This window comes from Chenopodium quinoa, unplaced genomic scaffold (genome assembly GCF_001683475.1).
Source record: "Chenopodium quinoa cultivar QQ74 unplaced genomic scaffold, ASM168347v1, whole genome shotgun sequence".
Taxonomy (NCBI): domain Eukaryota; kingdom Viridiplantae; phylum Streptophyta; class Magnoliopsida; order Caryophyllales; family Amaranthaceae; genus Chenopodium; species Chenopodium quinoa.
The window spans coordinates 8,081,799-8,097,659 of NW_018745684.1; the positions used below are offsets into that span (position 1 = coordinate 8,081,799).

At 34.2% G+C, this 15,861-nt stretch overlaps 2 protein-coding genes across 3 annotated transcripts; one reads left to right on the forward strand and one right to left on the reverse strand.

Annotated features, from left to right (window-relative positions):
• Positions 1 to 560: 560 nt before the first annotated feature.
• On the reverse strand, positions 561 to 1,088 carry LOC110718024 (agamous-like MADS-box protein AGL80). The gene has a single exon (XM_021896826.1). The coding sequence runs from the start codon at positions 1,086 to 1,088 to the stop codon at positions 561 to 563; it is 528 nt and encodes a 175-aa protein (XP_021752518.1).
• Positions 1,089 to 3,121: 2,033 nt separating this feature from the next.
• LOC110717571 (chromatin structure-remodeling complex protein BSH-like) lies at positions 3,122 to 15,341 on the forward strand. Of its 2 annotated transcripts, none has more exons than XM_021896307.1 (11): positions 3,122 to 3,436; positions 3,618 to 3,706; positions 8,622 to 8,716; positions 11,939 to 12,010; positions 12,104 to 12,151; positions 12,239 to 12,322; positions 13,632 to 13,670; positions 13,780 to 13,862; positions 13,952 to 14,014; positions 14,914 to 15,013; positions 15,119 to 15,341. In XM_021896307.1, the coding sequence occupies exons 1-10, from the start codon at positions 3,387 to 3,389 to the stop codon at positions 15,011 to 15,013; spliced, it is 723 nt and encodes a 240-aa protein (XP_021751999.1). In that variant the 5' UTR covers positions 3,122 to 3,386; the 3' UTR covers positions 15,119 to 15,341. The 2 variants fall into 2 exon arrangements, with proteins under 2 accessions (XP_021751999.1, XP_021751998.1); XM_021896306.1 differs by having other exon boundaries at positions 3,125 to 3,436; positions 14,914 to 15,017.
• Positions 15,342 to 15,861: the final 520 nt, after the last annotated feature.

Genomic DNA, 15,861 nt, shown 5'->3' on the forward strand with positions numbered 1-15,861 from the left:
AATCCGATCTGAATAAGATCATATAGGATTTTGAAGGAATTCATATCGGATTGGGCTCGACTTTTATAAATCAGATTTTTTAAGTGGATTAAAAATAAATTTGTCTCAACTTCAAATTGTATGCTAAATAAACACCTTAATTTCTTCCCTACATACTCCACACGTATTTGTAAAATTGAAATCTACAAATTTGTATTTAGCTCCTTAAGCCTTGTTTATTGTAATAGATGAAAAGAAAATTGTATGTCACATATTTTAAACATGAAATAATTATAGGAGAAAAGATAAAATTCATTGGCATAACCAAATTTAATTTGCGTAAGATTATAAAAGTAGTGATTAATAATCTCATTGAAACTTATGCTTAGGTAATATCCATGGGACAACAATAATGAAGAAGAAAAAACAAAATATTAGCAACTAATATGAGTTTGTGAACTTATACACTTGCACTAATCTTAACGAAGCATCATTTCACAGTTTTTCTAAGGTGACCATCCTACTTTTGCCACGATGGAGTATGATTATTACTAGCACAAACTCTGCTTGGATAATCGTTATTAGTTTATAGATTCGGAAATAGGAGGATTATTATTATTATTATCACCCTCCTCCTTAGTAACTCTAATTCGATATTGGATAGTTCTTATCTTATCCTCAATCACCCATAGCAAGTCCCCTAAGTCATTAGGGTTAACTTGGTCAAGAGATGATTTTCCACTCAAGATGTCACTCACCATATTTGCGATTTGTTTTTCACGGTTCTTTCTTTGGAGCTTCAACAACCTTTCCTTCGCCTTGATCACACTATCATTCAAGAAGGTGTATTGGTTAAACCCCCTTTGAGATGGATCAAGCTCCGACTTACTATTATAGTCGGAGATAATCCTTTTTGCTTCTTCCTCAGAAGAAGGCCACACTACCGGTGCTTGCTCATCTTGCCCGTAGATGATAGCACAAGCATCGACTCCACATAAGACACTTAGTTCCCTAGTCTTTTTTACCAAGTTTTTCACTCTTTTTCGGTATGTCACTCTCCTACAAGAGTCATTTTCTATGTAAGCTAGTTTCACTTTTTTTCTAACCATTTTGAGAATGAAGTAATGAAGAGCTAGGGGTTGGAGATGGGTGAGATTAATATGATGGATGAGTAGACTCAAGTCTTAAGAGAGTATTTATAGGTTTGATTATGCAATATCCTTTTGATTTTAACAAAATATTTGTCCATTATTATATGATCATTTGTGATCTATTTTGATTATGTATCTTAAGAGATATATGACATGATTATGTAACTACAATGAGATTGTAATGACACAAAATGCTTATCTGGTGATTACATAATTTTGGATAAGTTATACGCTTATGAAATCCGATTTGTATTGTTGGTAATTTAAGATACATTATAGATAAAAAAATTTATTAAGAAATAAGCTATTAATTATTTTAATTATCATTTTTATTTACATTTTAAAAAAAGAACCTTTTAAGTTACGTTATATTCGTTTTTATTTTTGACATCAAGAAAACTAATAAACAAAGTAAAACAATTACAAATTATCCTTTAAACTTTGCTAATATTACATAAATGAAAAGGTTAGCCTTTGTTGCAAATTTCCTCAATTGTCCAAGTAAGTTGGATGTTCTATAATGTTCCCTCTTGTAACACACTTACGAGATTGAAAGAATCAGTATAAATTTTCACCAAACTCAGCTGCCAAAGTAAAGCCTAGTTCAAACATTTTAGATCTTTACATCTATTCTGCAGTTGTGACTTTGTTGCTAAACCTTTATAAAAAAGTTTACATAGGTATAACATTCCACTTTGGAATGTATATTATCTAAGCTGCCAAGCCGCCAAATGATGGTATAAAGCTTGCCCGTTTGGAAATTATGGTCCAATATATTTTCATTCATATTAGTACTCTGAAGAAAACAATAAGAATATTAAATCAAAAGAATACCTAAGGGACCTTCTGTCTAGTATAGGTAATAATTGGTTTTCGCTAGTAAAATTTTGTTTTTTGTTTGAAGGGAGTTTAAAGAAATTTTTTACCTTTGGGTCAAATATAGTGACATATAAAAAGGCGAACACGTATAACAGATTTGATGTTATGAATGTTCGAATAATACTTATTTAGTACATGTTGGTAGTTATTTAGTTATTTATTTTTTTGACGAAGGAGAAAACCCGATTACAATTATTGGGGGGGGGGGGGAGGAGTTAAGCTTTACTCTCTTAATAACCCTTACACAAGTAATTAACCGGGGAGGGAAGGAAAAAAATATCATGACCTGCTAACAAGCACATGTAGGGGGGTTAATCATTTCCTTTGTGGATGCTTAATTTTAGGTGATCAATGCTAGCTGTTTTGCGCTACTTAAACCTGCAAAAGAAAAACCTTGGGTTTTCTTACCTTTTTTTATCTTCATATATGGCATGTATAGTTTACCAAAAATCTTTGGCTTGGATGAGAAATAAAGGTAATGTGTGGGTGTGAGCATAGGGTGCATTTGATTATTGATTTCTAGAGACATGAGATATTTTTAGCAGAGTCAACGATTCCTACTTCCACTTGATCACTGATTGGGTTCTTACTCATTAAAGCTCACTCTCATCCTCGGTGTTTTAGATTGATTTGGTGTAAATTGAGTAAAATGATATAATATGGTATCAATAATGAAGGTTTGTCAATTGCCAAGGAATTTAGTAATATCGAAGATTGGAATCGAGACTGATGTAGATTTTTTAAGGTTCATGTTGGTTACTAATGGAGTTAATGCTCATCACGAATCAATTATTGCTATCATTGATGTTGCTTTAATCGGCCTTAGTGAGTCACATCCCAATATCTTCACTCATGTTGGTATGTTGTGTTACAAAAATGAACAAATTTGATAGTGTTTGGCCAAGCTTTTACATTGTAAAAGTTAAATCAAAGCTTGGCTAAATAATACAATCATATTATCATGCAATGAAAATTTGGACCACCTAAAAACTCTACTTTTTTAACACACCAATTACTTAACACTATTTTTCTTGGTAATGAAACTAAATTTGTTATGGCATTGAATGTCAACACGAGATATGTCAACAACTCTACCCACAAGAAACTAATTACATTTACGTTTTCCCTTGAAAATTATTTTACATACAAAATCATTTCCCCAAAATTTTTTATCGTTAAAACAAATGGAGCCTTAGGAGTTAGGACCCTTGGCCCTTAGCCCCTTAACCACTTCCTCGATTCAACTTGAGGAAGGTGTCCATCACGCAGCGAGCTTCTGTAAGACTGTAAGACGAAACCACCAAAAGAAAAGGGGAACACAAAAAAATAAAAATAAAAGCGCCAAAATCACCGGCAAACAAAGTTGCGAGAAGAAGCATGAAGTCCCAACTAGCACCAGCATACCGCCACCCAGTTAAATTCAGAATGTAAACCCTCAATTATTTTCTCTTTTCATTTTCACTCTTATAATTATACTGGTTTTTTTTTTTTTTTTTTTTTTTTTTTTTTTTTTTTTTGAAATAAAATTATATTTTTCTTTGATAATTTGATTGTGTTTAAGCAACTAAAAATTGATGTTTTTGTGACCCTTTTGTTTTATGATTACAGGCCAACTGCAGAAAATCTAGTTCCAATTCGATTGGACATTGAAATTGATGGTCAGCGATATAAAGATGCCTTTACCTGGAACCCTTCAGGTTTTTATTCTTCTTTGACTTTATTGTTTTAATCAAATTTTATTGCCCCTAAATTAAATTCTGTACCAATTAGTTGTTTTTGTATTTATTTGATGTTGTAAGGAATTCCCATATTTTCAATTTGAGTGTTTTTTTTTTTTTTTTTTTTGGGGGTTGGGGGGGGGGTGGTTTGTTGTTGAAATTGTTGAAGGCCATTGGTGGATTTCAGGCGAGTAGAGGACTGGAAAGGGTTATAGTTTGGCAGTTTGGATGAATTGTATAAGTAAACTTGAGACAGTTGGGTGTAAATGGTATGATTAAGAGTTGGGTTATTGGTGTAATCAAGGATGTTTGTACAGCAAGCCACATTTAGAAGATAAGGAAAGTAATTAGAAAGGTATAAATGCTAACTAGTATGAGCCCCTTTTATTGGCGATGATGACGGGACCTCAAATTTTGTACTATAGAGAGTAAGCCGTAGGAGATAGTAAGGATACTCATACTCATATTGCTATGTGAGAGAAATAAAATCTTTTGATGGTTAAATGGAAAAGGAGAATGTATGTAGTCCCCTAGGAGTGTTCCTTGATGAGGACTTGAGGAGGTTCGTTTTGTTGGTGTTTTTAAAAAAGAATGGGTGATTAACACTGAAGTGCTGGGATATTCTTTCCCTTGTTGAAGTAACAGTGATTTGCAGCAATCTTTAATAAGTAAATAGAGCATCTTATAGGAGATATTGAATGCGAGTTTCCAATAGAGCCATTTAGACAAGAAATAATGTGGATTCGAGCAAGGCGGCTTATTGGGAAAACATTATGTTTAAAGTTCATACGACCATATCAAAGGAGGCTTAATTTATTTCTTTTAAGGGGTTTAAATGGATATACTTATTAATATTCTGGTGACTAATGCTTATGCTCCACATAACTTTTAGGTAGAAAATGTTCCTTTGGCGATGTTATCAACTATTATGTTGTTTGTGATATAAGGATCATATTTAGAGACTTTTGCTATTCCAAGAACAATTGATGACTGAAGGGTGCAAAATAGAGAATTCCCTGTAAATTTTGCCAATGTTTATACCTGGCTCATATATGAAGATTGGATTCTTGGAGATCTTCGTATATTTGAAGCATTATGCAAGGAATCAATATTTGAGGGAAGGGCATATTAGTCATAGTCTATTAGTAGTAACTTGGGGAATAAGCTAGAGGTTTGTTAGGAAGGATTTTCTATAAATAGGCCTCATTAGGAGGAATAAGGATATGTTGAATATTGCGAGGATTGTTACTGGGAGAGAGTGAGCCTCTCGAAAGCTCATATTTGGAGAGAATCCACTTCTTGAAAGTGGAATTATCATCCGAACTAGTGTAATTCTCATCTTATCAATGTAATCACCATTTTTCCTCTGTTTTCTGCCATTATTAGTGCTGTAAACCATGCTAATTCCTAGCACATTAGCAGTAGTATTGTTACAAACATGGTTACTAGAGAGTGATTCAAGATTACACTTAATATTAGGAGAATGTCCGAAAGGTTTTAGCTTTTCATCACTATGATTTACATCAAATATATCACTAAAGTACTAAGCTATCTATGCTTGTTTTGAAGCTGACCAGTAAATCTGATAAATACTCTTTTATACAATTGTTATGGTAGCATAGAGGTGATAATTCCATACATCTGAATTCCTACTTTGCTAGATTCCTACTAAAGGTATTAGGTTATGCGATTGTTCTAGTACATAATTAGGAAGAAAACATTGTTCTCGCGGGGAGATAAGGGCACTTTCACTATGTCTTTTGTTGAAATCTGTTTCTCTAGTATGGTTTATTGTATGTGATCATGAGCGACTAATGGCTGAATTGATCTAGGAGATCCTTAGACCTTGTCATCTTATTTCTGTTGCTTCTTCTTTTCTTCCATCTTCTGACCATGAGATGACAACCATAGAGTTCTTATATGGAGCTTTATAGGTAGCTATATCCTTTCCTTCTCTTCTTTTACTTAAATATTTTGTGTGAAGGCAGGCTGGGAGGAGAATGCTTATGTTTATACCTAACTTATAATAGTGAATTTGCGGTTTAGGGGATTAGCTTGTTCTATTTACTACTTGATTGTTTGGTCTTTGTAATTTTTGACAAGTGGATACTGATTTCAAGAGGTATTTTATGGGAACTAATAATGGTGAGTCCTTCAACCATTATTATTTTGTTAACTGAGGCCTGCTCACTTATCAAATTTGTAGAGGATTACTATATGGAGCTTGTTCCAATGTTGGTTGAGTGTTGTAGTAGGGAACTACAGATTCCATCAGCTGTTATGTGCACCTAAAGTTGAAATTAAGGTTCAAATGAGGCAAGGCTTCAGTAAATGCCTAGGCATCCTGAGACAAGGAAAGTTGCATTAATCCACGGAATGTTTTGGGAAGTATAATTAAGAAGAGATCAGGAGATCAGCAATCGAGGTAATAAGCAGCAAATGTGAATTGGTCATTATAAAAGTTAAATTGTAGCTGTAAAGGTTGTTGAATCAAATCCAGTATTATGGGATCTTCAAAACTGGGCAAAAGAAGTTATGCGTTGAGTTCGAAGTCTGGAAATAGTTTTTGTACTAAAAAGGACCTTCTGCTGCTTATAACATTCCCCTACAAATGTTTCTGTTTAATAACAATAATTTAGGAGATATAGCATCAAGCACCAAGCCTCAGGGATATAGAGTCCCCAAGTTGTGCGTATTTCCATTGAAAGGGTATAGTCTCTTAGTTTATTCCCGTTTCACTCCAAAAAGTTTGTTGGGAAATCAACTCTTCTTTTTTTGTGCTAATTTTTTTGGTAGCCAAGAGCTAAAGGTGTTGCGATGTGCAGGAGAAGACAAACACACACTAGTGTTACCCTTGATCTCTGCGGAAATAAAAGGAGATAATGTCAAATTTTTGTGAGTGATTGTCTTTTTTGATTATTAATTGATGATGATGATGTTAAAGCACGTGTTTCTGGGAATTTGAAAAGTTATTACTTTTTAATTAGTTACCCTAGTGGAACTTATCATTGGTCTTCATGGATGATTGAGTGGAGTGGTTAGGACTTGTTACTCTCTAGTGTTCAAGCTGTTTGTTTGTTAAATGACTTATATTTTATTTCCTTCCCTTCAGATTGCTGCCAAAGAAAAAACCTTATGTGTCCTGATAAGTGTTGTTGATGTTTCTTCATTTGTTTTAAGAGATGAAATAGGTAGGTTTAAAGTATGATGATCTACTTAATCAATGACTAAGGTTTATAAGATTTTCATTTTATCCTTTTTTTTTTTTGTTCTTTTTATTATACATTTTGTAGCCTCAGCTTTGAATCACAGGAGATGTCAAGTTTTTTTTTTGTTTTGTTCTGGCTTTTTTTTTTTTTTTGATTACATCAGCATAGTTGCAATTTTCATCTGTTGATCTGTGTAGACAATCTGTCCGCCTCCGTATTCAAATTGGTATAATTTCTGTTACACATGGTGGGACAGCAGTAGGAACCAATGAATTTTAGTTCTTTGATCCTTTTATGGAATCAGATTATTGATTGTGCTAGATTGTTTCGTTGTTGGATTTAATTTAGGATGTGAACATCTATTGTAACACCCCATATTCCTCTCTTTTAAAATTTAGAATAATAATGATAAATATGCTTTGAAGAGAAATTTCAGGTTTTACCGTCGCGTGATTACGTACGGCTTTCCAAAATTAAAGACTCTTAGAGGAAGAAAAATTATACTTAACTTTTATGATTACTACTAACGATAATATTCCAAAACATATCCAAAAGAGTACTCATACTAGAATTTATAAACATGAAACCTAGGCTAGGTGAATATCGCCTTTTGTCCCCAATGAAGCAATTAGATTATGTCGAGTCCTCATTCCGTACTTACTCATCATAATGATGAGTAGGGCAAAGCCAAAACAAAATGGAACGTGAGTTAGCGAAAACGCTAACGTCACTAAGTACATACAAACTCTAGATATATAAATTCATTTTAATTATAATTAAACATGCTTTAGAAAGGTTAAATTGTATCAAACTATAGTTAATGAGGCCTTCCACGAATGAATTTTGTGTGAAGAAATTGAGATGTATGGAGAGAATAATTATAGTTTAGATATTTAGATGATAGGTTTGGGTAGAGATGTCAATTCGGAAGATCGGATCGGGTCTGATGAGGTCGGGTCGGGTCAAGTTTTAAAGTTGAGTCATACTAAATTATTGTGTCCATGCGAGTCGAAATCTGAATCGGATATTTTTCGGGTCGGTTCGGGTGTAGTTTTGACACCTCTAGGTTTGGGATAATATTAGGGCTTTAAAAAGAAAAAAATTATTTAAGGTTTTATGATCATTAGAATTTCTAATTAATTAGGATTTCATGACTAATTTTGTAAGCTAGGTTTTAGAATTTTAGGGATCCTAAGGTTTGGCAGTCAATGGTTTAATTATAAGTTAAAAGGATGAGTATTAAAGAAAGTTAGGTTAAAACTTTTAAACAAGGCCTAAGTGCCTAACCAGCCAGATTTTATAAAATAATTTTTTTTGGATAATTAATAATCCTAAAATAATGATGTGGAGTAATATTTAAGTTAATTATGTAATCAAAATCCGAAAATCATAAATAAAAATTTTAAAATTGATACTTCAAAATTTTTTCATTTGCGCCAAAATATCTTTTCAAAAGTAAATTAAATAAATACCCCTTGGTAAAATAATTAATTAGTAGATTACCTAAAATAACGAAATACTTAGTTAAAGTATTTCTTAATATACAGGGTCTTACATCTGTAGCTTTAAGATTATTTTGACAATATTCTTGTTATTGTTAAATTTATTGCTAGACTTCTCTGTTTTTAATGCTGGAAGTGTTTTCCAAAGTACTGTTCACCTCCACTTGCTGATTTGACTTGCAGATCCTGATTCAGAAGTGGCAGTGTTTGCAAAAAAGACCGTAAAGGACTTGAAGCTCCCAACTGGATTTATAACTCAGATTGCCCAGTCAATTCAAGTGAGTGGAGGTTTACTAAATGCATGCACCCTTTTAAAACTCTCTTTCTCTTTCTTTTTGATATCCAAAAGAGAACTTAAACATGAACTAATAAGATGACGCGTCATGCTATATTACAAATCACTTCTGTCTATTCCTCACTTCTTAATCTGATCCATGGGGCCCTTTTTGTAATCATTCCTCTGATCATTTTCCACATGTTTTTTTTTCTCTAATGAAATATTTTTAAGTGTCTTGTGTCATAGTTTAAAGCATATTAGTGCATGATAACAATAAATTATAACCACATTTGTACTAAACATAGGGAGGACTTCTATATTTCATGATCTAGGAAGCAATGAAAGTTGTCAGTTTTCTTGCCAAGGCTGTGAGCTTAGTGAGTGGGTGGCATTGCTAAAGTAAGGGGTGGGATGAGATTTGCTAGTGGTGGTTCAATGTAGCAGTAAAGCACTCTGCTTGGATAATATCTAGACAAATAAAAGCAGGATTGTGACTAAGGATGCAACTTTTAGGCCATGAGAGAGAGAAAGTTGCTTAAAAATCTATCACAATCAAGCAGCTAGAGGTGAAGAGTTTAGTGCTCAAAAGTCAAAACTTATTGAGCTTGACCTTGTTCTAACAGAAAAAAGTGTCAACCAAAAATGTTGTATGTTGCTGCGTATCTGTCTATTTTCTAAGATGTGCGTATTAAGACAGATAAAAAAATTGTTTTACCTTATTCTAAGGCTGGCGTAGATCCACATGGTTTGGTGCCAGACAAACTATGCACCTGGATTCCAATTAGGGTAAAACCTTTTTCCTTGCTCACTTTTCTAATATCTAGGATACTGAGTTGATGAAGGTAAGCACCACTGCAACAGCTGGAATTTAAGATATACCTGTTAGCAAAAATGGAATATAGAGATATGGAGCTATGTGAACATTAATATGGATGGAGGGGTTATTTATTTTGTTTAAAACCTTGGTAAATGTAGACCTGCTTACTTCCCTGCTTACTTTTGATCGATGCTAGTGTATCTGATGGTAATTGACTAAACTAGGGGGAGCAAGCCCTTTTTTTTTTATTAGTGTTGACATCCTATTGTATTCTCCCGCCATACTTTTGTTTGAAGTTCATATATGTTGCATTTATTATGTACTGCAGGGAAGAAAAATCACATGAGATTTGGTAAATATTAAGAACAACATCAAGAGTTTAATCCCAATGATGGGGTTGTCTACGTGAACAAAGATTTTATCTCTAGTGATCCTCAATCATGATCCTCTCCTTCCATTCCCTTTTCTCAACTGCTATATGCTCCTCTAGTATTAATTTATTCATATCATTATTATTTCCTTCTATCCAATTCATCTTAGGTTTTCTAGACCTCTTCTAAGACTCATGATCCCAACTTTCTACAACCTTACCAGATTTTTGATCTTCATTTCTTTTTTTTACATCCCTAAACCAATGTAATCAATTCTTTACTTTTTTTTCTTTCAATGTCCGCAAGTCCAACATTTCTTTTGATATCTTCATTTCTAGTTTTATCCCTTACGTTGTTGCCATAGATCCATCTCAACATCCCCATCTCTGCTACTCTCATCTTTGTCCTTCCTGGAATCAGATCCATATAGCATTGTTCTAATAGTCTCCTGTAGAATTTCCCCTTTTACACTAAGGGTATGCTCTTGTCACAATATCTTGATTGCTCTCCACTTGGATTAAATCCTTTGGTTCACATCTCGTTCAATATCTCCATCCTACAGTAAAATCGCTCCAAATTACTTCAAAAACTTGTTGGACAACTCTTTCCGTCCGAAGCTAATACCTCTCCACTTGATTTCCTTGCAGTGTTAAATACTTAAATCGACATTCCATGTACTTTGTTTAACTCTAACTCACTTTATAACTGTGAGATTTCAACAAACATTTACCCCAACTTTAGTTTTCCACTAGTAAAATAGATGGACAAACCTTGCTACTTCATCCAAATTGTTGCAAAGAGAAAAGGGTATAATGCTGTCACGTGATGGAAGTAAATCGTAGTTAGAGAATCCTTTGTTACTCTACCACAGGTCCTAACAGTTATTAAGTTGATATAGATTTTAGAAATACCTCTTGGCTATTGCTCACCAAAGCACTTCTCTCGATGCCTTGTCATAAGCTTTCTCCATATCAATGAAAATCATATGCAAATCCTTATTTTTCACTGTGTAATACTCCATCTTTAACCTAATCAAATGAACTGCATCCATGGTTGATCGCCCTGGCATAAACCCAAACTGGTCTTCCAAAATACCTGTATTTCTTAATCAACGATCTATCACTCTCTCCTGCAAATTCATGGCGCGATTTTATCCCTTTGTAGTTGGAGCAATCTTGTGCATCTTGTTTGTTCTTGTAAATTGGTACCAAGGTGCTTTTTCTCCTTGTGAGATCAAATTTGTCCTCCAAATTTTGCTGAATAAGTTCGTATCTAAGGTTAAAAGACTTATATAACATAACTTATTCAAAAGTTGAGGTAGAGAAGGCATTGAATAGAACAAAACTAACGAAAGTAGCCAACTCTGTGCTACTTATCATAATTTATAACGCTAAGGCATAATTACTTTGGCTCTGATACACAATATGTTAATTTTTCTTCTCTTCATCACCTCCACTAATTCTACTACCTTTCTGGTAAGGGATCCAATGTGCCAAGATTCTATTTGGAATTTAGGTCAAAGTACCACACTTGGGCAATGTGGTGCACCATCACTGTCCGTCGACCTAGCAACCTTTGCATAATTACCATACCCGGGTCTAAGAGGTGTAGTGCCAAGCTCATGGTTATTTGTCAGCACACCCTGGCAATGTGGTGCACTGCTCCTGGCGATGACTTAGCAACCCTTGCATCTAATCTCTACACTCGGGTCAAGGAACTTCTGGATGTTGAGTGGGGATTGCCTATTTGCCCCACAGAAATTTCACCTAGTTTTATGCTCGTGGGTACGAAAGTTTTTTTTTGCGCCCCCCCCCCCCCCCGGGGAAATATTACGTTCCTTTTTCTCTACTACCTGTGGAGATGTGCATTTCCTATTCAAACTTGTATAGTCCGTGTGACTAAAACCTCAAGACTCATGTAAAATGATTTGCAGTTTCTTGGCAGAACGCAAATTATGTAGGAAATGTGTATTCTACTTTTGAACTAAAAGCACTTAACTATATTGTTATTACTTGCTGGCATTTGGTAATTGCAGTCACAGCTGACCGAATTTCGGTCATATGAAGGCCAAGATATGATTGTTGGTGAGAAGATTGTCCCCATCAAGGTTTGATGATTGATTTTCTTGTGATGGTTTCTGTATAATTGGATGTAATATCTAATCTTCTTGTTGATGTGATTGTCTGTTACTCGTTTGCAGCTAGATCTTCGAGTAAATCAGACTCTTATCAGAGACCAGTTTTTATGGGTAAGATTATGTCATTTATATGAGAGTTTTGGCTGGTTATAATTCTGTCTTGAACCTCATATGAATAAGGTACATTGTCATTTTCAGGACTTGAACAATATGGAAAGTGATCCTGAGGACTTTGCAAAGATCTTCTGTGCTGACATGGGAATTGACGATCCTGAAGTTGGAGTAAGCAAATAACTAACATCCTTTTTTTATGAAAATTAAAATGTTTCTCTGGATTGACTATCTGCAGTTTCCTAAAAAAGTTACATGCTGATGCATTCCTATCTGTGAACTCCCAGATAATGCAATGCCCTAGAATCTTCCTCCAGGAAAATTCCTGTTTTTGGCTCCTGCCATTTTACCAAGATTAGGAAACTCTAGGAAGTAGTCCTTTATCTTGCCCAAATCTTAGCTACCTTGCTTGAACATCAAGCATGGACCTGATAGATGTCAGACATGCATGCACAAACCCTTGGGTGCTAAGCATATATATAGAATTCCTGGGCAAGAAGTGAAGCCATGGCCAATTTCAAACTGTTAACTAAGTTATTAACATGTTCTACAAGCATTGGTCCTATGAATTGTGGAACTGTCACTTTGCTTGTTCTACGTCCATGCTCCAACTTTATAGTGCTCATTGAAATTTCTATGTTAGCTGCTTTGATGTCATGTAATGCAAGCATGTTGATGCATATAGATACAGATCAAAACTTCGAATTTATATCAAGAGTTTCTATCAAACTTGGTCAACATTTGCATGACATCTAAATAATTCTTTTATTATGCTAGTAATTTCCTAATGCTGGAATCTGTTTCATCGAGTCTGATTTTTCTTATGATTCTTCTATTGGCAACCTAGTCAAAACAACTTGAAACTTCTTGAGTCATGTAAAAGCTAAGGTACAATAAACTTACAGATAGAGAACATCTAAAGTCAGCACATAGAAGTAATATTAATGATATTGCTTATAAATTAAATAAAAACATTAATTGTGTTATGGATGTGGCAAATTAAAACACGTCAAGACAGAGAGTAAGTGAGTAACAACACAAAATATGAAATAGGGTCACAGCAGAAATTGTTTTAGGTTGCTTTGAAAGTGGCAGTGGAAAAGTGGCACACGATGGTTCTTTAGAAATAGACTACTAGTGAACTTAAAGACTTTGATAATGTGACCTTATTACACGGTGGTAATTGGAAAAATCAAATCAAGGTAAAATCTTGCTATTATGAATTTGTTGAACATTTTATAACTAGCAAACATTCTTCAATTTCCACTCGGCAGTTGGAGTAGGACGATTCTTCTTACTCATTGGCTCTATCCAATGTGCTTATGACCCTCTTTTTACCTGATATCAGTGAATTAAATAATGAAAATTATTAGATGGTGTTTGAAAGCTTGCTAATTTGTGAGATATCATGTATTTGTATGTAATCATGTTCTGAATGACCCCATCCTTAACGTGAATCACTGATTGTTTCTTTTCGCAGCCTGCTATTGCTTTTGCCATAAGGGAGCAACTTTATGAGGTGCTGACATTTCCTGAAATCTCTAAACATGTTTATTTGTGATACGTATGCTTGTAATAAAGAAGAATTTATATCATTTCCTGCTGTGTGTGTCAATCATGGCTTGCAGATTGCAGTCCAAAATGTAACCTCGGCTAAGGAGATTAGAGTAAGCAAGAAGGGTCGTCGTGGAATTGAGTACATGCCTGTTAGGTATGTTAATGCATGTATATCAACGAGATAGCTAGTCCATGTCCCAATATAGTGAACTTTAGTTTTATAATTGACATGTCCCTTCTCAGCAAAGCTGGCGTTACTGCAGTGGATTTGGCTAAGTTGTTTGGCAGCAAATCAAGTGTCATTCGGTAAGACTTTCGATTTAGATTTTTTTCCCTTTACTAGCATGATATGGGAATTCTGTTGTTTTGTTACTATACATATCCTTAATTTCCTTTTTAAAACCGGAGTTTGCCCTACACTTGCATGATAGGCCTAAACTATATATACATAAGAGTATCATGTTAATTCAGTCGCTTGTCAGCTGCCTTGATTAGTTTTTACCTCTAGACTAAGATGGTATGTTAATAATTGACACCATTCTATTGGCATATGTTGTGAGGCAATTGTAGAATATGCTCTGTTCATTAGGCCGTTTCTTAACAATGCTGACCTGTGGTCAACTTTACCTGCTGGTGCATGTGTATTGTCAAATTGATATAGTTGATCTATTCAAGATATGCAGTTTGCTTAGATGTACTAGATATTGTGGTCTAAGCTGGAGATAGATTTTTCTTGCAACTGAGGAGGTTTAAATAGGTGTGGGTAATAAACTTGAGATGCATGGTGTTGGCTTCAATGCACTGTGATCTGGATGGAAGCCTATTGATGCATGGTATACGTCTACATACTCAACGGAGACTCATTGATCTGTTATATTTCTGTTGACAATTCTGGCTTATGGCATTAGTATACCCTCACAGTATCTATATGTATTCATTTTTCGAATGTCCCATATACATTTTCCTTCTCCCTCACCTTAATGCAGCTCCCCACTATATATTAATATGGGACGGAAGGAGTGATTTCCTTATTCTGTGTTAAGCTGCATGTAATTCGCTCATTGGTAACACCTTTAGCGGTTTTGTATCATGGTTTTTTTTTTTTTTTTTTTTCCCCTTAAACTGGTTACAGTTTGAAAATAAATTCATTCTTCTGAGAGTAAAATAAGGTTTACAGTTTGAAATTTATTGGTTGTAAAATTCAGGAAAAGAAAAGATTGGGATGTGTATGAACCAATTGTTGACATCCTCTCAAATGAGGAAGTAGAAGCACTTCAAGCAAGAGAAGATAAAATTGCTCGTTGAGTAGGTACATCTTAATAATTTTTTTGGTTGATAAAACCATGTTTTCTTCATATATTGCATCTGGTGGTGTATACTGCATATAACTGCTGGCATTTCTCTGATTAGGTGACATGATTTGCTGGAAGCATATGCTAGGACATTGTGAGGCAGTGTTATGGATATGTAGAAGAAAACTTATGCCTTAAAAGGTTATGTATTCGTACTGCATAGTACTCGACTGGAATTGCAACGATTAACATTTGAGTAATTCGAAAACGGGGATTACCTGTAATGTTCATGCAGTTTAATATCCGGCAAATTGATTAAGCAATACAAGCATTGGATGAAGGAAAGGAAAGAAGAAAAGAACGTTTTTTTTTTAAAAAAAACTTCAATATGTTCCATATATTTGATGTTGAATATCCGACATGCTCATGTGGAAGATTGATCAACGCGTCGTTTCTTTCAATATGGATATACAAAGCAGTTGAACGTGGTGGTTGAACTCTTAATCTTTAACTTGGACTATTTAACTTTACCGGTACAATAAAACTAATTATATTATGTTATAGGCATAATCAAAGGAACTTAATATAAACTTGGAATTTAACTTTTCTGGTATTTAAACTCTTTTTAGTATATATTACAGTAATCAGGTCAGGTTAAATTCGGGTTTTGCCACAAAGTACAAACATATGGTGAAAATAAGTCTTAGATTTTAGATTCTATGGAGTATGATGCAAAAGATACAATTGATTGTAATTATTATTGCCGGTGTAGCATATTTCTTATTAAAAAAGTATCGTGATGGTGAAAATGATGTAAGCATCAGTGCATCATCACCATGTGAGGTTTCTTTTGTTATATTT